General features: G+C 36.1%; 1 protein-coding gene across 8 annotated transcripts in view; it reads left to right on the top strand.

The window, feature by feature from the left end:
- Window positions 1-25,425, top strand: part of CNBD1 (cyclic nucleotide binding domain containing 1) — a 299,007-nt gene that overhangs the window by 123,245 nt on the left and 150,337 nt on the right. For all 8 annotated transcript variants that reach the window (XR_012065401.1, XM_072951719.1, XM_072951718.1 and 5 more), the window contains exon 5: window positions 20,382-20,527. Coding sequence is in view for 7 of the 8 variants with exons in the window: in XM_072951719.1 (XP_072807820.1) it covers window positions 20,382-20,527 (146 nt within the window). In the remaining variant the exon portion in view is untranslated. The remainder of the gene's footprint in view (window positions 1-20,381; window positions 20,528-25,425) is intronic.

The following is a 25,425-nucleotide window of genomic DNA, read 5'->3' as shown; positions in this document are numbered from 1 at the left end:
GACACAACATTGTAAAATGATTAGAAATCAATAAAAAATGTTAAAAAAAATAGAAAGAAAAAGTAGTCTGTGTACCCAATGGAATATTATTCAGCCTTCAAAAAGAGAAAAATCCTTCTGTGTGTGACAACATGAATGAACCTAGAGAACATTATGCTAAGTGAAATAGCCAAACACAGAAAGATAAATACTGCATGATCCCCTTTATGTGTGGAATCTAAAATAGTTGAACTCAAACAGAGTAGAATGGTGTTTGACAGGAGTGAGCAGGGGTAGTGGAAATGGGGATATGCTGGTCAGAGGGTACAAACTTTTAGTTATGTGATAAACATTTTCTGGAGATCCAAAGTACAACATAGTGACTATAATCAATAATTTATCACACACTTGAAATTTATGAAAGGTTAGGTCTCAAGTTTTCTCACAACCTACACTAAGTATGGAAACTGTGTGAAGTAATGGATACGTTAATTAGCTTGATAGTGGAAATCATTTCACACTTTATACGTATATTCCAAATGTCCCATCGTATACCTTAAATACATACAATTTTTATTTTCAATCATACTTCAATAAAGCTGCAAAAAAAGTGTTGTATGTCTCCACCCTCATGACTTGAGCACCTCTCAAAGGCCTCATCTTCTAATACCATCTTATTGGGAGTAAGAATTCCAATATGTGAATTTTGGGGGGACACAAACACTAAGACCATAACAATGATGTTGAGTGCCATAAAAAATTAAAACCAAGGAAAGGAAATATACTATCTCTGCTATCACACATGCCCAGTCATGGTCCCCTAGTCATATTGGGGTCCCTTATACATTCTCTTGGTAATTACCAAGTATGAGGAATCCATTATGAGATGGAGAAATACCCAAATTAGTGTTTATCATGCCCTTTTCATATATATTTCTGCGCCATGCACTCTCATTATTTAAACTATCATAAGTGTGTTTCTGCCCCTTTTAATTTAAGTATTTTTGTTAATTTAGACTATATAAGTACATATATAAAAAAAACATTGTGAAAGGCTGTACTGCAACATATAGTGGTTAACTGTGGTTGGGAGATTATGGATCATATTTTCATCTTGATCCTTTTTTGTATTTTATACATTTTCATCAAAGGCCATACTACTTTCAATTTAATAATTAGAAAATGAAAAAAAGTAGTTCCTATATAACATCATTATGATAATAATATTTATTATTATAATAATTATTTCTAGTACTAAGTGAGTTCATTTTCTTTGTCTTTTTTAAACCCTGAAAAAAGAGGCCAGAGAAGTCAAGGTTAGAATATGAAAGACCTAATAATATGTACATTTTAAATAGAGGATTTAAATGTGTTTAATATTAAGACTGACACCATCATATTTATTTTGAAAAAAAAATCTGTGAGTTATATGCTGAGTAGACCAATCTGGGGCAAATCTGGAGTTGGCCATAGCATGGGTGGGCAGAGATATGAGTGTAATTATAGAAAGAAGGAACTAAGAGGGTTTAGCTAAAGACGAAAGCTAAGGAAACATTTTGGAAATTGGGATAACCACAATTTCACTTAATTCACAATTTTGGATAGAACTAACCCTATATTCCTTGCCTAGAAGGCTGTAGGTTGATAACTCTGAACCACTTTGCCATACTAAACTGCCTGTTCTCTATATATTATGAATGGCTATGTATGGTTCTAGCATTTATATATATATTAATACTATGTATATTATAATATATATTTAACATACAATGTATGTAATATGCTATATATTATATATATACTTATATAATTCATATTTATATATATCTCCAGATTCACATGGTTCTTGCATTTCTATAGTGTGTTTTCAGATTATTTTTATTTTCCAAATTTTCAATAACAAACATACATTAGTTTTTAGAACAGAAGAAAATAATTTTTTAAAAAAGATCTCAAGACTAAATACAGAAGTCTATTTTTGTTTCATGGGAACCATTGTGGTTTCAGGAAATTGTATCCTATTAGTTTCCCCTCCTTTAAGGTTTTTAACCGAACTATGTTTCTCATTTAAAATAACATCAGAACAATTTCCAATAAACACCAGATGCAAGGAAAATGAACACATTAATATGCTGTCCTTCATATTTGTTGAGAAAGGTATTCCATAGCATTCCTGTATGTGGTCGGGTTTGAAAATCAGTGGTTTAGGATTATATGCTTACGTATTTTTAACCTGACTGGTTAGCTCTTTACTCTTCAGCTTCTTGAAATCCTCTCTAATTGGATGGAAAAGGTGGACTGACTCCTCACAGCATGAAGTATTGGACGGTGACAATAAAACATTTGACTAGTCTCTTGGGAAAGAACATTGCATATCTGCAATTGTTTTGCTCTCTGAAGAAATATGTCAGACTGCTATTTCCACATGGATTTTCTGGATATAGTGTCACCTACTATTTTAATGTCAATGGAGACAAGCCCCTGCAGACTTTCTCAGCCTTTCGTATGCTCCAGTTAACCCGAGAGGTCTTTAAGCTATAATTTGTAGAGAAAGACCGCGGCATGACATCACGGAGGTAGGGGTTGACTTGTAAGTCATGTCCCAGGATGCAGGTGACAAATTATGGACAGAAACATTGGGAATAGGAAGGGAAAAAAAAGAAAAGTAAAAGTAAAGTATGCACCTGCCACCTTACCTAAAAGCAGACAGTGCAGTGGGACATTGAATGAATGTCACACAATTCCAAACAGGCGGGTACCGGGAGCTGGAGTGAGAAGCATAACTCACTGTTCATTAAGTTAATGACTGCTTGCTGCTCACCTATAGCATATCAGGCACTGTGCCAGGCAATGCAGACATATTAGTGAGCAGGGTAGGTGTGGTCCTGGCATTTACATAGAACATACAATTAAATAAGCAATTGCAATAACATGTTGGAGGAGAGAAGCTGTAAGTAGAGACCTGTACTAGGGCCACTTACCTCATTACAAGAGCTCCTAGAAGGACTCAAATGCATGAAAAATAAGTAAGGGGTTCAGTAGACAGCAGTTTTAGGGAGCTCTAGAAAGAGGGAACAGTATGTGGGAAGGCCAGAGAGACAAGAACCAGGGCTGAACTGGATGAAGTTCAGGATGACTAGAATTTGCACAGGGTGGGGTGAGTTGAGACAAAAGTCAGAAGCCAAGCAGGTCGCAGGTACAGCACATCATGTTAAAAAAAAAGATATTTTCTGAACTCTAGTGTCTTCAATTTGGTAAGATGGACAATCAAATAAAACCAACAGTAGCACAGCGTGAAAAGTGATGTGATCGTAAGAGTCTGAAGCTCTGAAGAAACACAGAAGCAGGAGAATGGGGAGGAAAGTCTAAGAACTGAGATGATTCTTGGATCGACGCTGAAGGGGCGTGGGGAGTTGGTCAAGGAGAGGAGGGAAGTACATGTATGCAGTGAGGAGAGCATGTCCAGTGGTTCACAGACAAGAAGACAAGATGGATTCAGAATGGTGAGTGGAATGTGTTTATCACAGTAGCATTTTCCAAGCTGTGCCTCAGGAAACACCCTGCAAGATGATTTAGAAATACATGCATGGTCTGTCCCCTTCTTGAAAAGTCACAGGGCCCACTAGCATATTAAAGGATCTGAAAACACCTACAGTGAGGACAGCTGTTTATTTGATCCAGCATTTTTCAAAATTGCTTGAGCATAAGATTTCCTCTATTACCATTTTTTTTTTAAAGTTTGAAGCCTATTAACAGTCTATGAAACACTTTGAAATTGATAGCAGGAACTAGCCTGGGCGAGGGAGTGTCGGGGGATGAGGCTACAGGAGTAGCTTCTAGAGGCCAGATCACAAAGGCCTTGGCCAGCCAGGCTGGCCATTAGGGAAGAACATGCGTGGTGTCTCCTTCCTGGTAAAAGGAGGTGTATCATTGCTGTGATCCACCCAGCCTCACTCACTCCGCTCTAAGGGTGGAAACACCTTGTTGAGAGGAAATTTAGGTACATTTAAATGGATGTATTGGCATAGCTTCCCCATTCCTCCTGTTTTTAAACTTAATTTTGTTTTTTTTTCCCTGTGGTAAGAACACTTAACATGAGATCTATTCTCTTTATAAATTTTTAAATGCACAATATAGAATTGTCAACTATAGAAATAATGCTACACAACAGACACCTGGAAGTTAATTATCTTGCATAACCGGAACTTTATTGAAAAGCAACTCCTCTTTCCCCCTCCCCCAGCCCCAGGAAATCACCATTGTACTCTGTTTCTATGTGTTTGACTATTGTAGACACCTCATATAAGTGACATCATGCAGTATTTGTACTCAGTGAGTGGTTTGGCAGAGTTTTCTTCCTTTATTTTCGGGCTAAATGGTATTTCGTTGAGTATGTACATAGCATTTTCTTTGTCCATCCCTCTGTTGACAGATAACAGGTTATTTCCACATCTTGGCTATTGTGAATAGTGCTGCGACGATCATGGGGCTGCAGAAACCTCTCTGAGACAGTGATTTCATTTATTTTGGGGAACCACCCAGAAGCGAGAATGCTGGGTCACACGATATTACTGTTTGTAGTCTTCAGGGGAACCTCCACACTGTTTTCCATAGTGGCTGCACCATTTTACATAATTGTGAACCATTTCTCTACATCCTCATCAGCACTTGTCATTTCTTCTTCTTGTTGTTTTGATAACAGCCGTTCGAATAAGTGTAAGATGATATATCTCACTGCAGTTTTGATTTGCATTTCTCTGATGATTAGTGATGTTGCATATCTTTTCATGTGTCTTCTGGCCATTGGTATATTTTCTTTGAGAAGTGTCTATTCAAGTCCTCTGCACATTAAAAAAAAAGTGGGCCATTTGGCTTTTTGCTATTGGATGAAGGAGTTCCTCATGTATCTCAGATTTTAACCCTTTATCAGATATACAGTTTGTTAATATTTCCTCCCATTTGATAGGTTGCCTTTTCGCTGTGTTCATCATTCTTTGCTGTGCAGAAGCTTTTCAATTTGATGTAGCCCCACTTACCTATTTTTACTTTTGTTGTCTGTGGTTTTGGTGTCATATTCAAGAAATAATTGCCAGGACTAATGTCTGGCATAAAGACCAATGCATACACACCAATGCAACAGAGAAGAAAGTCCACAAATAACCTCAGGGGTACACAGTCAACTGTTCCTCAGCAAGGGAGCCGAGAGTACACAAGTGACAGTTTCTCCAGCATGTGATGTTGGGAAAACTGGACATCTACATCCAAAAGAACGAAATTGTACGCTTGTCTTAAACCATACACAAAAGTAAACTCAAAATGGATTGAAGTCTTTAACGAAAGACCGAAAACTGTAAAACTCCCAGAAAAACCCAGTCTTCTTCCTGCAGTGTGCTGCCGGCTGTGAGCACCTTCTCCGGTCGGGAAGATTTATTCCAGTTCAGGTCCACCTGGGGCTGGGCAGGTAATTTTTCTGATTATGGAATTCCAGATCGAGGCACACTTGACTGCAAGTATAAACTACATCTTCATCATAGCTTCATCAGTAATGAAGGAGATGTTTTAGTTGCCTATTTCTCATTCTTTTGTTTTTTTTTCTTATTAACGTTCAACATTTGGCAGGTAAGAAAGTGACATTTATTGTCCTCAAGAGATTCAGACATTAAAAAAGAATTTGGCCTTTATCCTGTAGATAACTGGGAGTCACTGAAGTATTTTACTGATGAGTAACATGGTCAGATTTGCATTTGGTGGCTTTAGCGACAGTATAGAGACACACAGGAGGGGGGAGCAAATGGGAGCTGAGAAAGCAACTAAAAAGGACAGCAGGAATGCAGGCAAGAAATGATCAGCTCTTGAACTGCACCAATGGCAGTGGTGATATGGATGAGATGTGGACATGGAATATATTTAGAAAGTTGAATCAACAGAACTAGGAGACATTAGATGTATGATGTAAAAGAGAGAAAATCTAGGGCAGCTCACAGAGTTTTGAATGGAGGTGAATTATATTTGGTTGGATGAAAATGTGAAACTCTATTTCCAGCACACTGACTTGGGCGTGCTTTAGAAGCATCCAAGTAAGGATGAACCGTTGTTCATTATATATATTTTTCCTGAAGTTCAGAGACACTGGTAGCTTGGAAGTGCACACACGGCACCTGTTCATGCTCAGTGGTGCTTGAAGTCGCAGCGTCAGTCACCCTTAAGGGGAGCATGGAGGTAATGGTCTTTCTCAGTTTCAGTACTTCACACTTCCTGTGTGCCCAGTGTGCGCTGGCACTGTGTTACATACTGCGCATACATAGTCTCATTTAATCCTCATAACCCTTTAAGCTGAACACTATTACTATCATTTTACAGAGGAAACTGAAGAGGTTCCACTTGATTTGGCCACTAATAATGAATTTGTTTGATTCATGATTATTCCCATCATAATTGGAATGAATCTGATACAGTACACTTGTAATCAGACACATACACAAGTGTGTCTTTGTGGTTTGTTTTTTGAGTTAGTTTTTGCAGGGGATATATAGTCAAGAACGTCGCTGTGTAATGCCTTTTGACAAACTTAGTTTTAATCAGGGCTGTGGTTTCAGTCTCTTATGGCACTGAAAAACAGAAAATCATGGTGCTGTCTTTCTCTTTTTGTTTCTCTCATCAAAGGTCTAATTTAGAAGCACACTGTCTATAGCAATTGTAAGTCAGAAACTCAGTTCCCAGCTAGAATTCCAGGTAGGAAGTAAGTTAAAAAAAGGAAGGGCACACTTATTTTCTGCATGCATTTAGGATAGAGAAGTGGTCCAAGATCTAGAATTTGATGAAAACCACTGACTTTGAAGTCTAAGGCACAGAGCTAAATGAGCTTGTGGCTCCTTGCATGGGGAGGCTAGTAGGATAGGAAACTTCTGCAACCACAAGCTTTAGTGGCAGATGCACCGGCAGATGAACATGATCTTAAACAACAGTCCTCTCCAAAAAGCAAGTTAATGTTGCAGATTTATCAGCAATTGTTTCAATAGTTTATGGGCCATTTGATTTCTGAGATTTAAAATTGATTAACAATACCACTGCTTTTCTAATCAGCTTTTTTAAATCATTGGTCTGTCTGGCTGGCTTTGATAATTTACGCAGTAAGATTTGTGTGTATGTGTGCATGTATATTCCCATAAATCTGAAAACAGAAAAATTAATACGGAGCTTACCTAGTGGGAAACAACGAGGGAGAAAAGCTCTTAACCCCAATGGGTAGGTTGGTATCAGCGGGGATTACAAAGCGCAGGCCAAAAGTTACAGCAATTAGATGACGATCTTGGCGTAAGTTTAGTGACGCGTTGGCACCCCACGTTGTGACGGCCCTGTGACTTGGAGTCATTGGCAGCTGACTATCTAAGGAGACATATTTGGTTTTTTTCATTCTGGAGATTGCAGCAGACTGTGCTTCAGCGGACATACAAGGTTATTCATGTTTTTCACTTCCCCTTCCCCGTCTCCTTTTGAAGGGCCTATACACGGGGGCCTTTGATGGGAGGCTTGAATGGACTCCCAGGGCTGCTTTTTCTGCACAGCAAGCTCAGGCAGGTCAAAGGGATCGCAGACTCCTGAGGGCTTGGTTATGATTTTGGAGTCTGTATAACTGACATATTTTCATTGCTAGCACAATTGTGTATTTTTCCTTTTACTGTGCAAAGCGGTCTATTTGATTTTTGGAATGCAAAAAAAAATGTTTGGCATGGGTAATAGCTGTGATTTCTTTATTTGACATGTCTCATAAAGTTGGAGCAAACCGAGGAGAACCATACATTTTCCTTGTCAATAGCACGGGCTTTTGAACCAGGCAGATGATGTCAGAATTATTTAATTATTATAATTATTGCAATATAAGACCATGAGCACGTTACTAAACATCTGAGATTTTTTTGTTTTTTAAATTTTAAAACTGGGTTAATGATCTGTAATAGGTTTTTATACAAAATGCAATGAGTTATTGTGTACAGAGTGCTTAGAACAGTATCTGATCCACAGAAAGGAGTCAATAAACAGAGTGTTAATCATTTGGCCTTAAGCTCGACATCCCCTGAGTCAAACTGCCTGGCATCAGATCTGGACTCCGTCCTTTTAGCATGTGATCATGTCTTGCAGCCAGTCATTCATGGGCCACCCTGCATATCAGCATATCTGCAGCAGTTGTGGCCCGGGAGGGGGGACAAGACCCCGCTGCTAACATTTTCACAGGTTTTGAGGCTGGGTCTTGTAGTCAGCTTGCCTGGGGGCCAAACCCACCCACCAGCATGCCTGAAGCGACCACAGCCCAACTACAGCATCCTCAGATCCAGGAAAGCCACCACCAATGGCAAGCAAATACCCAGCTCCCATGTCACAGACACAGCAGGCATCAGAGATGGGCGGCAGGAAGGTCTCAGGATCAGCACAGACCTTTTCCGTGCGGAAGCTGACACCAGTGACATCAGTATTTAGCCCTGCTGCCTATTCCAAAAGAAGCCTGCTAGTTTTGAGTGTGGCATCAAATTGAACTCTGAGGTGACGGACTGCTTTGAAATCGTCAGTGGGGATCCACAAAACCAGCTTTGTCTCTGGATGTGCCCTTGGAACTTTCATCAACTCGACTTCACTGTCAGGAGTCATCATCATGTACTGTGACGCTGATGTCTGCACTTCGTGAATGACCAAATCCAGTTTCTGGAAAAACTGATAATGATCAACGCTTGCCATAGGAATCTGGATGATCAAATCAAGTAAATTGTTATTCTGTTCATTCCTCCTTGACTGATTAGTTCATTCAAATGAGAAGTCAGGCAGGAGGAGATGTGCATATTAATGATTAATGATTCAAGAAAAATTCAGGTGCACTCTAGATTCCAGGAAAGTAATTTTATAGCAGACTACTTGAAAATGTTAGGGGAAAATGGACAAATAAATGACATGTTGGGGGGAAAAAGTCACATTTTAAGCTGCTTTAGATAATTTTGTAACTGTCATAAATGCTGCTTTTAAAACTATTAAGGAGACCCAGGGGTATGCGTGTACGAGTCCCTTAATTAAAGTGAAACTTTAGCTGAAGTTTTCGGTCCACTAACCGGTGGTTCACAAATCATTTGATCGCATGTTATATTCTTGCTAAAACCCAGGGATTTTAGCTGTGCAGTTTCTGAAAATGGTTTTGTATCCCCCAACGTTAACGCCACCAAATTACAGCAAGTTCTGGGGTTCCTTGAGGAACCCGTGTGGCTTGGCGCCCATGGCTAGTGCTCTAGGAATAGACAAAACCAAAGGAGCAAACTCCCTGGTATTCTGCTCCCAGCTGATAATCCATAGTGTCATTTCCACCATTTTTTTTTTTTACCTTTTTCTAAATTGTAAAGCTGAGCCAATTCCTCCACTGTCTTTGATTTAGGCTCGTAATTTTACTTTGCTCTCTGTTTCTCATTCTCATGCCTTTTAAAATTTCTACCTCTTTTCACTACAGATTCAAAGCCTTCAGTTTTTAATCTAGTTTGATTATTGCTCCTATTTTCCTATTATTTCTTTTGCTTAATGACTAGACCTTGACTCAAAGGTAGATTTACCTTGAAGGTGATAAAGCTTTTAGGCCTGTCATTCAATTTGCATAGGCTCCTTCCAAGGCCCTGGGAGAGGCCTTAGGTGTGTATTCACATGCTCATAAATTTTTGTAATGTTTGCAAAAGTAAGCTATTTTAGCTTTAATCATTTGTTTCTTCTTACCCTGCTAGCTTTCTCTTCTGATACTTCCCGTTCGTGGTGTTGTCGTGGCTTCAGTCATTTTGTGGATCCAGTTTAGGGAGAGTTGAGTTAAAGATGCATCTCATTTTGGTTCTTAGTTGTTGCCGTACATGTAAATTATTATCACTCGCCATGCTAGTGTATGAGTAGCCGTCAGGAACAGCCCCACCACTCACTGAGTGGACCCAATGGCATCTTGACATGGACCAGAGTTATCATCTCATATACGATTATCCTATGGCAACGTGGTACCAGAAATATGTGGGCAGTGGAGTGGCATATACTTTGAAATGAATGAAGAGAGAATTAAAGCTGTGGAAAAGCTTTCCAAATTTTAAGGCCGATACGTGAAAGAAATGTGGATTTAGATTTTCCCAAATTTGACAGGAATTCTGACATTTAAAAAAGAAACATTTCTAAATTATTAAGAATAATTTAAAAAAATTACCAACCAATCTCTAGAGAAGACTTTATTCTTTCCGTAAAAGTGATACAAAAGTTGTTGTCATACAAACAGGTAAAAATATACAAGAAAAGCTGTAAAAGTTTTAGAAAAGTAAATATAATAGAAGTACTCACGTAACTAATTAATAAAAATGCAATGATATTTTTCTGGATTTTGCAATGTTTTGAAATTATCTAGCATTTAAAAGTTTATAATTTGTTGTGCTTTCTTCTCTTCTAAAGAAATGTTCACAATTGTTCCAATTTTGTACTTTATACATTTAAGTTCTTTTTATTTATCTGTCAGACTTAACAAAACCTGGAACAGCCCCTGCCCTAACTCACTTAGCCCAAATAACGCAAAAATATGGAAATCATTCTAATGAAAATTTGACTTAGTGTGATGGCTGAGTGGGCAGGAACCAAGGCTCCAGAGCGAGCCTACCTGGGGTAAAATCTTGGCTCCGTAGTCTACCCGTGTGACCGCAGACTGGTTACCTAGCATGTTTAAGCCTCAACTTTCTCATTTTAAAGAGAGGAGATTGGATTAGGAAATGTAATTCCTTACAATTGCATGATAATACAAAGAATTTAAATATAGTGGACAATCAAATAAATAAAGTAATAGAGCATCCATGCTGAAAGGAACCTTGAATATCCTGTAATTTTACTCCAGTCCTGCTCCTTCAGATGTATGTGTAGGGGGAGAAATGGGTCTAGTATGGAAACTGACCTAGCCTCCCTCTCCTTCAACTAGTCTGGTTCTGCTTTTATTTATGTAAAGTCCAGGTAAGCTTTAGTTTGAACAAAGTGCTCTGTGACTGTGTGTGTGTGTGTGTGTGTGTTTGAACACCACTGCTCTTGTCCAGTCTTTGTATGAAGAATCACATGATTGCATTAGTAAAAATATTAAAAATTGAAAACAGATAGTATTCTCTCCTGTGTCTGATCTTAATCTCATACGTTGGGAATGACACGTTGTTATTTAGAAGTAAACAGATGAAACTGACCACAGCAAATTCTACCATCCAGATCAGAGATAAAGCATTCAGTGAAAGAAAATCGAACAAGAAACAACTGGGAGGAACATAAGCTTCCTCCCAATTCTCAGGGATGTTAGAGGATTATCAAGTTTCCCACAACACGAGACTGAGCCTCCTGTTGCTTTCTGTTTGGCAGATTATTTTCAACCATTATTGAAAGAAAATACGAATTCAAACAGCAGGAGGACTTTAATAGGGAACTAACACTTGAATGTCATATATATGTCCCCAAGGATCTGTCTTTTGTTTTTAATATTTTTGACTGTTCTTTTTAATTAGAAAAAAAAAGTAATCTCTTTATAACTTCTTCTCAAATTGCTAGACAGAATAATCTTAATCCCTCTTTAATTTGACAGTTCTTCAAATATATGAATCAGCTTTATCCCCAAGTATATTCACTTCTGATTAAACATTGATTATTTTATGATAGGACCTAAAGATATTTTCTTTGATGTTTATAAGTCACTGAGAAGTAAAAATTAATCAGCATCTCTGAAGATTACTTTCAGTTTTAGAGATCTTCATGGGTCTTCTGACAACTCTTCTCTTTTTTTAATTAATTAATTAATTAATTAATTTATTTATTTCCGTTGGATGTGCTTAAAGCTTTTTTTAAACATTTTTTATTGATTTATAATCATTTTACAATATTTTGTCAAATTCCAGTGTTCAGCACAATTTTTCAGTCATACATGGACATATACACACTCATTGTCACATTTTTTTCTCTGTGAGCTACCATAACATTTTGTGTATATTTCCCTGTGCTGTACAGTGTAATCTTGTTTATCTATTCTACAATTTTGAAATCCCAGTCTATCCCTTCCCACCCTCTGCCCCACTGGCAACCACAAGTCTGTATTCTCTGTCTATGAGTCTATTTCTGTCCTGTATTTATACTTTGTCTTTGTTTGTTTGTTTGTGTTTTTGTTTTTGTTTTTTAGATTCCACATATGAGCATCTCATGTGGTATTTTTCTTTCTCTTTCTGGCTTACTTCACTTAGAATGACATCCTCCAGGAGCATCCATGTTGCTGCAAATGGCGTTACGTTGTCAGTTTTTATGGCTGAGTAGTATTCCATTGTATAAATATACCATCTCTTCTTTATCCAGTCACCTGTTGAAGGACACTTAGGCTGTTTCTATGTCTTGGCTATTGTAAATAGTGCTGCTATGAATATTGGGGTGCAGGTGTCATTTGGAAGTAGGGTTCCTTCTGGATACAAGCCCAGGAGCAGGATTCCTGGGTCATATGATAAGTCTATTCCTAGTCTTTTGAGGAATCTCCACACTGTTTTCCATAGTGGCTGCACCAAACTGCATTCCCACCAGCAGTGTAGGAGGGTTCCCCTTTCTCCACAGCCTCTCCAGCATTTGTCATTTATGGATTTTTGAATGATGGCCATTCTGAGTGATGTGAGGTGATACGTCATTGTAGTTTGAGGATATTACACTCGTTAATATATATGCACCCAATATAGGAGCACCTAAGTACATAGAACAATTACTAACAGAGATAAAGGGGGATATTGATGGGAATACAATCACAGTTGGAGATTTTAACACTGCATTAACATCACTAGACAGATCTTCCAGACAGAAAATAAACAAGGCAACAGAGAAATTAAATACTACAATAGAAAAACTAGATTTGGTGGATATTTTCAGAGCATTACACTCACCAAAAATAGGATATACATTCTTTTCAAGTTCACATGGAACATTTTCCAGGATTGATCATGTACTTGGGCATAAAAGAAACCTCAACAATTTTAAGAAGATAGAAATTATCTCAAGCATCTTTACTGACCACGATGCCATGCAACTGGAAATCAACAACAGAGAAACAAAGGAGAAAAAAAGGAAAGCATGGAGATTAAACAATATGTTATTGAAAAAACAATGGGTCAATGAGGAAATCAAAGCTGAAATTAAAAAATACCTTTAGACAAATGACAATGAAAGCACAACCACTCAAAATCTATGGGACGCAGCAAAGACAGTGCTAAGAGGGAAGTTTATAGTGATACAGGCCTTCCTCAAAAAAGAAGAACAATCTCAAATAAACAAGTTAACCCACCACCTGAAAGAATTAGAAAAAGAAGAACAAAAAGCCCCAAAAGGCAGCAGAAGGAAGGAAATAATAAAGATCAGGGAGGAAATAAATACAATAGGGATTAACAAGACCATAAAGAAAATCAACCAAACCAAAAGCTGGTTTTTTGAAAAAGTAAATAAAATTGACAAACCTCTGGCAAAACTGACAACTTTTCTTGAATTAAGTCTTTTCTTGCAATCAGAATTCCTCCTCCTGCTTGTGTGTGTGTGTGTGTGTGTGTGTGTGTGTGGTTTGACTACAAAAAAACCCTGGAATTTCTAATACCTAGATAGTCAGATACTCCTTCAAATTAAATAGCTTAGGTATTTCAAATTGTCAATAAATAAATAATTAACACAGAGAACAGTTCACTTTTTTGCAAATATATATTGAACAATTTAGAATGAGAGTTTAATGGGTGAAATGAAATGAATTTGATGATTATGATTTTGTGCATTGCCCAGTGTAGTTATCTTGTTCTAAAGGAAGAAGAAACCAGGAGATATGAATAACTGAAGGGATACATTTTTTTGTTTATATATTTTTATTGAAATGTAGTCAGTTCACAATGTTGTGTCAATTTCTGGTGCACAGCACAACGCTTCAGTCATACATGAATATACATATGTTCGTTTTCATATACTTTTTCACTATAAGTTACTACAAGATATTGAATATAGTTCCCTGAGTTAAACAGTATAAACTTGTTTATTTTATATATATTAGTGTCTGCAAATCTCAAACTCCCATTTGGTCCCCTCCCAACCCCTTCCCCCTCTGGTAACCAAAAGTCTGCTTTCTATGTCTGTGAGTCTGTCTCTGTTTTATAAATAAGTTTGTCTTTTTTTTTTTTAGGTTCCACATATAATTGATATCATATGGTATTTTTCTTTCTCTTTCTTGCTTACTTTACTTAGAATGACATTCACCAGATCCATCCATGTTGCAGCAAATGGCATTCATTATTTTGTTATTTTTTATGGTTGAGTAGTATTCCATTGTATAAATATACCAAAGCCAGCTTCTTTATCCAATCATCAGTCAATGGATCATTGATTGATTTAGTTGTCTCCATGTTTTGGCTATTGTAAATAGTGCTGCTATGAACATTGGGGTACATCTATCTTTTTGAAATAAGGTTCCTTCTGGATATATGCCTAAGAGTAGGATTGCTGGATCATATGGTAGGTCTATTTTTAGTCTTTTGAGGAATCTCCATACTGTTTTCCATAATGCCTGCACCAGATTACATTCCCACCAACAGTGTAGGAGGGTTCTGAAGGAATATTTTAAACTTTAAAAGCAGCTACTTAAAGAAAGCCATCTTTAAGAAGGTGGCAATTTCTGAATCATCAAATCATGATTCTTAAAACTGAATATTCTCCAGTGAATATTTTAATTATGGATTTTATAATTGTAAGAGAGGATCTTTAAGATTCACTTAACAATTTTGTCTCTAGAATAAGTATTTCTGATATATTTATACTTATGCAATATATACCTAATAACATCACCAACATTGTAGGTTTATGTTTTTACATAGGGTTCTGTAATAAACTAAGTAATATTCTCCTGAGAAAATGCAGCCAAATGCTTTAACTGTTATTAATTACTTTCAATTTTTAGTATTTTGACTAAACACTGTCATTTGTATCTTTCTATATCTAATATTTGTCTCTGTTTTTAAATGAGAAGCTTATATGCTTTTTCCCGATTGCACTGTGTATTTATTACTTCATCCTGAAGATCTGGAATTGCTCTATTTAAATTTGGGCCCTTTGTGTGTATGTGAGTGTGTGTTTGTGTGTTTACATGATTTGTTCCTCACTCAGTAGCTTTTAGTCTTTCGGTTTCTTTTCAATCACTGTTAGCTGTGTCCTTGAGGAAATTAACCCCTTTGACAGTGCTTAAATATTGCTTCTTATAACATATTCCACCCCTACTTTCTCCCTTTACTTGTGCCTGCTCTGATTTACCACTGTTTTATTGGCCAAACATCCTACCCAAGCTTGATGCCTGTATTTTTGTTTTCTGTAATATAAGTTGATTATATTCCTTCAACAAAATTTTCAGCACGTGAAGTCCACTGTTCCTCTAGCCACTGCCACGAGGACCCAGTAAATCCCCTCACATACTTGAATTCCTTCTTGGGGAGAAGAGTTGTGAGCAGAGTCACTCTGGAAGGCTAAGGACTTCAACCGAAGAGTCTAAGTCCTCTAAAGAAGGCCTTGGAATCAGCCAGTACTGGTAGCTGAACTTTGCATAATTTCAATATTTAAATTGAATACAAACTATATCAGAAGGCGTGTAATGCTATTAAAAGACAAGTACAGGGCTTTTTGTTTACTCTTCAATCTAGCACATCAGGGATTGTTAATTAATCTAGGAAGTCTAGATTACCTGCAGAAAAATGCAGATGCTCCATTTCATTGGCATGTCCAAGTAGATGTGATTAAATTGGCATTAGGGGTATAGAGACCTTAAGAAAGTCCTAACCAGTTTCCCATGGCTGCAACGATGTTTCCAGAGGCAATTAAGCCTGTGATTGTTAATTTATTTTCCATTTTTGTGAGACTGTTGGGCCCAGTCGTTTGGTGAAATGTTAGTGTAGATGTTGCTTTGAATGTATTTTGTAGATGTGATTAACATTTGCTATCAGCTGAATTTAAATAAAGCAGATTACCTTCCATAATGTGGGTGGGCCTTGTGCAATCAGTTGACGACCTTAAAGCAACAACTGAGGTTTCTCAGAGAAGAAGGAATTCTACCTCAAGACTGTAATACAGAAGTCCTTCCTGAGTTCCCAGCCTGCCAGCCTGTCCTACAGATTTCATGCTTGCCAGTCTCCCAGTGGTTCTGTGGTTCTATTTTCTCTGGAAAGGCCTGAAGTGCCCCTCACCCCCAAGAATAGGTACCACGTTTTCTTGGCTGTTCTAACACTGGGCTCTGATCCATCCTCTGAACATTCCTCAAATCAGTTTCTCCATGTCCTGCTCCCTCTTCTTCCCAGGAGATATTCTCCAAAATGTTGAATCAGTTCTCAATAAAGAGTTAGTAACTGGTGAGCAACTTTATAGGGAGGAATTTAACAAGCATCTACTGAAATCTAATACATTGATATTTGTCTTGTCAAAACCATAAAACTATATGTTAAGAAAAATAAATAAATAAATACTCTCATTTCTAGCAAGGAGTATGATGAATTAGCACAGAGTGAAACAGTCAATAGGTTTACAAGAAGTTTTACAAAATGTAGATCATGTGTACCTATAACTTGAAACATTTAGATATTCATGGATGCCAATGGCTATACATAACAGTGAGAACAAAGCAGATGCCAAAGGACAGAGGTGCTGGTGATCAGAAGCCAGATACCCACTTGTCATGACTCTATACACTCCTAGGTTTGAAATAATCACCAGGAAAGAAAGGAGTAAAAAGAAATCCTATAGCTATTTTGTTTCCAACTGTAATGCCTGCAAAATATATGGAATATATTAAGATTCTGTTTTTTGTAATCAGATTGAATTAAGGCTGGAAATAGAGATAAAGGTGAGTCAATGAAAATACAACAGGAATAACAATTTTTTCATGCAACTATATGTGCTTTGATAATTCATAAAGATGATAATGATAAGAATGATGGTATTAAACAACTCCTTATTTACTAGTATTAGTTTGGACATTATACATTTGAGACATCTGTCACTTTATGAATTCTTTCCTTTTTGTTAATCTAGTTTCTTTCAGTGTAGCTTTTCATATTAAGTAAGAGTAGGTCTGGAAGATGTGGTAAGAAAGCAGTGTGTATGATGTATGTAAAAGTTCCTGTCAAATATAAAACATAGATATTGAAAGAGAATTGAAGTCTGTTTTAAAAAGATGAAGTGAAGGACAAGCCTTCAGACATGAATGTCTTGATTTACCATTTTGAGGATGCACAGAGGTGTATGTTAGAATCCATTGAAAAGTTCTGGAGAATTTCAAAACTGCGGATCATCTGTCAAGGTGTAGCCTGAGAAACTCTTAAGACCAGTCCCCAGATGGGGCAGCACAAACAAAGTGAAAATGGTGGTAATAGGAGGTTAGAGGGGTAAGTTATCACATCTCTCTTCTTTAGAGCCCAAACATGGTATTCCAAATATTTGAAAGTTCTTGAGTGCCCATGTAGGAAAAGCAGAAGGATACAGAAAAAATAAGAATTTATCAGGAATTAGATTTCTAGAGCAAGATTAGGCCAGTTGTAGGAAATAATGTTTTGCAGGTTTGGTCAGAATATGTAAGTTACAGTTCCAATCTTTTATCAAAATAATGAAGAGTTATAATTTTGAGTGATTTCTGGACTCTTAAACATTATTTCTTCTAATCTTTTCAGTTAGTAGTATTATTTCCCAAATACTTCTGACTGTCCCACTCACAATGGTCACGTACACTCCCCTACGGCTTGTCATCAGTTGATTGCAGTTTCTGTTGACTCTGAGCTGTGGGAGGAAATTAGGGGTGTTGCTGTAGGTTGGAGGATTTAAGATTCAATGTGGAGTGCAGGACTCCCACAATGGCAGAGTGAGAACCTCTGTATACCTGCTCCTTCAGCAGTGAAATGCTGGCAAAATGTGTCAAAATGATTTTTTTTTCAGAACTCTGAAAATTAACCAGATGCATGCAACAAAATGAGCATTTATTCAAGAAAAATAGAAGAACCTTATAAGAATAGCAGGGTTTGTAGTTTTTAAACCTTGATCTGTTTTAATACTCCTTTCTCCAATCCTGTGATAGGCTTGGAAGGTAGCAGCCTTATAGCCACTGAGGGGGCAGACTGGTTAGGAGCCAAAAAGCCCTACTCCCAATACATTGCCACGCTGTTATTTGTCTGGCAGTTTCCTAGAAAAGCCACATTCACAGGACATTGATGTTATTTCACCCTCGGAAGGAGGGGAAAAACTTATTTCTAGATTTGCCACATTATTTTGTCAAAAAATGTCCAATTTTAAACAAAAATGATGAGACATGCCAAGAAACAACAAAGTATGTCCCCTACAGGGAAAAGGAATCAAGAGAAAACAATGTCCTGAGAGGATTCAAATGTTGGATTTCATAGACAAAGATTTTAAATCAACTATTATGAATAGATTCAAAGAAATAAAGGAAACCATACCTAAAGAATTAAAGTAGAGCATGACAACTTGGCAGTCCCATCAGCAAAAGTTGGAGGACTTAATGGTTCAAGCATTTAAGAAAATCTCCAAACAATTATTACATGACTATTAAGTGAAGTGAACAGAGACAGGTTCTGCACACCATAAGGGATACAGACTTTATAAAGTCAAAGGAAAGTATGACAGTAATGTCTCACCATACCGATAATATCAATCCAAAGTAATTGCAATAAAAAAAAGAGCCAAATAGAGATTCTAGAGTTAAAAAGTACAATAACCGAAATAGAAACTTCCCTAGTGGGGTTCGACAACAGGTGAGGTCTGGCAGAAGGAACTTTTGTCAAACTTGAAGATACGTCGATTAAGATTATCCAATCAGAGGAGCAGAAAGAATAAAAACGAAAACCATGAACAGAGTCTCAGGGATCTGTGGGAACACCACAAGAAAACCAGAATCAACCTAGTGGGAATCTTGGAAGGAGAGGAGAAAAGGGGCAGAGAATATTGAAGAGAGAATGGCCAAACCTTCCCAATATGATGACAAACATTAATCTACTCATCCATCCTGGTAAACGTGACTATTAAATTCATCTAATGACATGGCTGGTAAAAAATCATGCCCCACATTTCTGGATCCCCTCCATCTCTATTTGTTTTCGTTTATGCTTGAGAATTGGTCAGTTTTAGCCAGATAATAATACGTTGCTACAAACAAGTAACATTTAGCAAGCAAATCACAATAATTCTCTGGCTTTTTCCAATTATTTTCTGTGAAGCAGCAGGTTTCCTAGGCACTTGGTCTATGTTCCAGATTATTGCAGGCAAAAAATATAGCAAATGTTTTGCTACTAAAAATGTATGCCTATTTTTTTAAATCCATGATATTATTTCTTGTCACCCCGATTTGGTTGCTAAATCAGCAACATATTTTAGGCTTTAATTATGATACCATGACATTTCTGCACATAAATTCTTCTTTATTGTATCTGAAGTACACATTTTTAAATGATTTTAAGTAGGGAGCCAATTTTCTCAAAACTATTTCTTGAGATGACTAAGCGAGTGTTTTCCCAACTTTTTTGGGGTTTTTTTTGCTACAACACAACAACACTAAAAAAGAAAGTTATATTGTCATCCTGTAAACATGCACACACAAACACATGCATAGCAGATGGGCCAACAGGATATCGTGTCTAAACTGAGTCTGTTTCTGGCAAACCTACATATATGTGAGTACCCTGAGTATCCTTTCTGCTGCTAAACTGATTTTTTACAATAGATTTTTAAAAAATACTGCATATTTAGCAATGGCATGAGAACTAGGTTAGTCCCTTGAGAACTTAGAACCAACATGAATTTTGTATCTTGATTATGGCACACTATTTATTAAATAGTAAATTTAATGATTAAAGTAAATAAATATCTATCATATGATAACTACATTTTATTTAAAATTACAAATGTATCTTTAACTTAAAATTTATATCCTCAAATGTTAAATTACAGCTTCATTTGATCTAATTTTAATAGTACTTAAAAGGATCGAGAATAAACAGTAGATAAAACATCAATCATTTGACTGTCTAAAAGAGGTCTTTATTATTATAATGGCTAATAATGAAGGACATAATCTTAAAACTGAAGCACTGAGTTTTCTATAAAAAGAAGGTAAAGGCACTATATAATTTCCTAAAGTTTAAAATTTCATGGAAATACATCTTTATGATGGGAGGAGAACAAATTTTAAAGATTACTAAGACAAAAGAGAATGTTATCACGAGCATCCTTAAACAACTCTTAAAAAAAGGAAATACGAATCTGGAAGCTGAAAAATCAAGGATTTTTGTTTGTTTCTTTGTATTTATGCTGTGGTCTCTCAATTTGCAATTTTTTTTTTTAAGGCCCATTCACAGGACACCATCTGAACACAACGCTGTGTGGAAGATGCTGAAAAAGATTCCAGATTTAACCTCTCAGCTAATTGATGAGCATTTGAAAATACTTAGTAAGAGTGTCATTTCTGAAACCTGGATAAAGGGAAGCACAGGTAACAGACGAATCTGGAGGGAAATTTGGCAAGATAAAAATGTGTGTCACTATTTTGAGATGTCTACCATTACAGCATTCATAATTTCACTTGACATGTTAAAATAAACTGTTTGGATGTTTTTCATTTGTAAGGTTATAAGTAGTGAAACAAATAACATTTCACATTTTAGTACTTATATTTTAAAGATACACGAGGAACTATATTCAGTATCTTGTGGCAACATTTAATGGAAAAGAATATGAAAACAAATATATGTATATATATGCATGACTGGGACATGGTGCTGTACACCAGAAATTGACACATTGTAACTGACTGTGCTTCAATTAAAAAAAAGGAAAAAAAATTAAAAAAAAGACACATCGTAGTTTTTCTCTACTTTGAACATGCATCAGAGTCATCCAGAGGACCCAGTGAAATGTATTGTTCTGTTTAATCCCTTTGGTTTCTGATTCAGTGGGTTTGGGATGGACTTAATTTGCATTTCCAATAACATTCCAGTGGGTGCTGCTAGTCTGAGGACCACACTCTGAAAACTGCTTATTGATACACACATTTAATAACAATCTAGCATTGGTTTTCATAGTTAAGACAGCAGGTGGTCAAGGCAATTATTTGACTGATCCAGATACTGAGAAGAAAACTTCTTGACGGATTTTAGTTTAGTTTCCCAATTTTAATTTTTAGTCCCTTTACCAGGGATATGTTGGATACATTAATAGAAGTATTTTATATTTTAATTTTTTTGGGGGGGTGGCAAACAAATAAACACACAGAGTCACACACACACACATAAACCAACAAAGTGCAACATCATTTTGTTGCATTTATTGAGTACTTACTAAAAAAGAGGAACTAAATTTATTTAATGCATTATTTATGTGAGGGGCTTCCCTTATTTATTCCTCACAGTATCAAATAAAAGTAGGTATTTATTATTATTATTATTATTATTATTACTATTATTATTATTATTACACTGTACAGATAAGAACCTAAGTCATAAAATATCATGCAGAATATTCCTGATTAGAACTGAATTTCATACACACTTTAGCCTTAATGCTAAACTCATTCTCTGCCCACTTTGGCAATGTTTTTATAAAGCAGTTCATCAGAAGCATGATATTTAAACTCAAACTGGAATTTTGGACAACATGTGTCTATTGGAAAGATTTTCATATTTTGAGAGTTTCCCTTCCTTATTATTGGTTTCATTTAATCTGACATCAAGCAGTGAAAAGTAAATCACAGGAGTTTTCGCAGAAGATAAATGATTTTGAAAAGGAAGAAAGAACAAACATCCAGCATTGCTTTGCCGTTAGCTTGAGGATGATAATTAAAAATTAATTTGTTCTATCATAAATCTCTGAAATTGTACTTATTTTGGTAAAAATATGAAAGCAATTTAAATGTCCTTTAATAGAAGATCGACTACATTGTGATACATTTATTCTATGGAATTCTAGGCGGGTGTTAAAAAACTGAGGTAGATTTATATACATTGACATAGAAACTTATGAAAGACAACCAATAAAAAAATAGCTGCAGAATTATATAAATAATATGATCATGTTTGTCCTATAGAACCTGAAATTATAAGTGCATATATACATACAAAAATACACAATAAAATCTACATAGGAGTAGATCCAGAAGAATACTCCAAAAATACATATTTTTAAAATGATTACGTTCATGGAGGGAAGAGGCATTAAGGGACAGTGGAGAGGAACAGCTGCATGAAATAAGGTTTTGCAACTCACATTTCGATAGGGCGTATTTTCAAACATATTAAAAAAACTTTGGATTTTTCTGTGTTTACATCTCTCTGTGCCACAACCCTTCTCTTGAGTTTTTAAGACACCTAATTCTGACAGCTCAGATCTGTTTCACTATCAAAGCAGTCAACTCATTAAACATCTGACCTTTGTCAACCTCTTTGTTCATTCAACTTAAAAACAAGCTCCATCAGGAGTGTTTCTTTTTCCCTTTTCTTTGCTGGTGTGCGCATTTCCCTCCTTCTGTGGTTATTTACAGTATTCCCCCTAGTAACCCCTCATCACCAGGCTGCGGGTTTTCAAGCTACTGCTGTGTTTTTTTTTTTTTTTCCTGTAATTCCACACAGCTATTTGCACCTTCTGGCCTCTTTTCTGGCCACGGGTTCTTTAGAGCTTCATTATTTAAGGCAGCTTCCTAAATTTCCCATCACCCACTTAGCCTCTCATGTATCTGGTTTTCTTAAACAACAAAATATTAACAAGGATAACAATGTTATGATTTCAAGTACTGAATAACACATGCATCTCTAGTTTAGGTGCCAGTGGTACTAAAACATGATTACTATATTAAGATTACTATATACAAAGATTACTTCCATGACTATAATACAAATACCATATATATTTTATATATAGTAATCTCTTTCTATATGCTACACACATATATAGATTTAGTTTACTTGTAAATTCAAATTATCTCAAGAGTTTTCCACTGAATCCCACTTTAATGGCCTGGGCAGAGGGCATTTTTATGATTAGCAACTTAAAGCTCATGAAAGCTAAAAGAATTAGCTTACTTGAGAATCCAGTTTAATGGCTAACCAGTAATTGGATCCCAGATAAAAATTGTATTAATATCTACCTTTATATTAACATTAAAATATTCCTATGAAATGATAGATAAAGCCTTTTTTTTTCTTTTACATCTATATCATCTTTGCTGTTTCTTGAAATCCACTAAGTCTTACAGTGTCATTTCTCTTCTATTTCTTTCATTTTACTCTCACTTTTATGAGGTTATATTTCAAAAACACCATAGCTCCTCATTTAAATAAATCTTATATTTATTTTTAATGCTGAAAAATACTCTAAAAATATTAAATCTTTAATATTTCTTTAGCCTGCATAGATTTATTTTCTGTCATAGTTTAAATTTTACGTAACATATAAAAACACAGTAAGTAAATCTCATGAAACATTTAGTGGGCATTTTCCCCATGAATAAAGTAACCATAATCCAAGTATGCTCTCAGTAAAAGTAATAAAATATTTAGTCCTACCACGAAGACCATGGCTGCCTTCAAGTGGACGTATGTTTTCACTACAGCAGGGGGATTGCTATGGTTCATGAAGATTCATCCTTGAAAGCCACCCATAAATATTTTTTGGTGTTTACCTGCATTTTGGGGACCCTGTTCCATTTCTGCCGTGCCCCGTCCAAGAGATGATTGTGATGTTTTGAGAAAATTAATGCAACAAAACTGCTCTTCAATCTCAGGACAATTCTAGAGACCCCTGCCGTGATATGTATTTCTTTAATATTGTCATTGAATCTTATTTTCTAAACAGTGAAACTTATAAGCAGAGGTGATGTTTGAACTACTTAACACCTGCTCAGGACAGACCCTGCTCAGTCACAACAAGCGCCTGCCCTGAGCAGGTGGAATACATGTGTCAGTAGGTGACAACAGTAATAGAAGCCCCATATGGGTAATTTCCTCCATTTCTGTTACTGAAATATTTTTAATTAGTAAAGACCTATTTTTCAGGTTGCTTTCTATAATTGTGCTGCTCAGTGCCTAGAATTTAATAGTTTTTTTTTAAAACCTAATTGACTTTATTGGAAAAATGATCAGAAGAGAACTAATATTTGTTCATCCTGTCTAGGCTACTTCTTGGGTTTCCATATTTTCAGAAAAGTTGGCAGTTTTGCCCAATCACAAGGAGTTTTTTTAAAATAATGTTTTTATTGAGTTATAGTCAGTTTACAATGTTGTGTCAATTTCTGGTGTACAGCACAATGCTTCAGTCATACAGGAATATGCATATATTCATTTTCAAATTCTTTTCACTACATGCTACTGTAAGATATTGAATATACTTCCCTGTGCTATACAGTATAAACTTGTTTGCCTATTTTATATATATCAGTCAGTATCTGCAAATCTCGAACTCCCAGTTTATCCCTTCCCATCCCCTCCCCCCGGCAACCACGCCTGTATTCTATGTCTGTGAGTCTGTTTCTGTTTTATAAATTCATTTTTTTTAGATTCGACATATGAGTGATATTATATGGTATTTTTCTTTCTCTTTCTGGCTTACTTCACCTAGAATGACATTCTCCAGGACCATCCATGTTGCTGTAAATGGCATTATTTTATCATTTTTAATGGCTGAGTAGTATTCCATTGTATAAATATACCACATCTTCTTTATCCAGTCATCTGTCAATGGACATTTAGGTTGTTTCCATGTCTTGACTATTGTAAATAGTGCTGCTATGAACATTGGGATGCTTGTATCTTTTTGAATTAAAGTTTTCATCTTTTCCAGATATATGCACAGGAATGGGTTTGCTAGATCATATGGTAATTCTATTTTTAGTTTTTTAAGGAACCTCCATACTGTTCTCTATAGTAGCTGCATCAATTTACATTCCCACCAACAGTGTAGGAAGGTCCCCTTTTCTCCACACCCTCTCCAGTATTTATTATTTGTAGACTTTGGTGATGGCCATTCTGACCAGCATGAGGTGATACTTCACTGTAGTTTTGATTTACATTTCTCTAATAATTAGTGACATTGAACATTTTTTCATATACCTTTGGCCATTTGTATGTCTTCTTTGGAGAAATGTCTAGGTCTTCTATCTATTATTTGATTGGATTATTCATGTTTTTTTTTTGATATTAAGCTGTATGAGCTGTTTGTATGCATTTGGAAATTAATTGCTTGTTAGTGACATCATTTGCAAATATTTTCTCCCATTTTGTAGGTTGTCTTTTTGTTTTATCTATGGTTTCCTTTGCTGTGCAAATGCTTTCAAGTTTAATTAGTCCCATTTGTTTATTTTTTGCTTTTATTTCCATTACTCTAGGAGCCAGTTCAAAAAAT

This window comes from Vicugna pacos, chromosome 29, assembly GCF_048564905.1.
Source record: "Vicugna pacos chromosome 29, VicPac4, whole genome shotgun sequence".
Taxonomy (NCBI): domain Eukaryota; kingdom Metazoa; phylum Chordata; class Mammalia; order Artiodactyla; family Camelidae; genus Vicugna; species Vicugna pacos.
The sequence above is the reverse complement of the archived record's forward strand: the minus strand, read 5'-3'. Positions and strand labels throughout refer to the sequence as shown.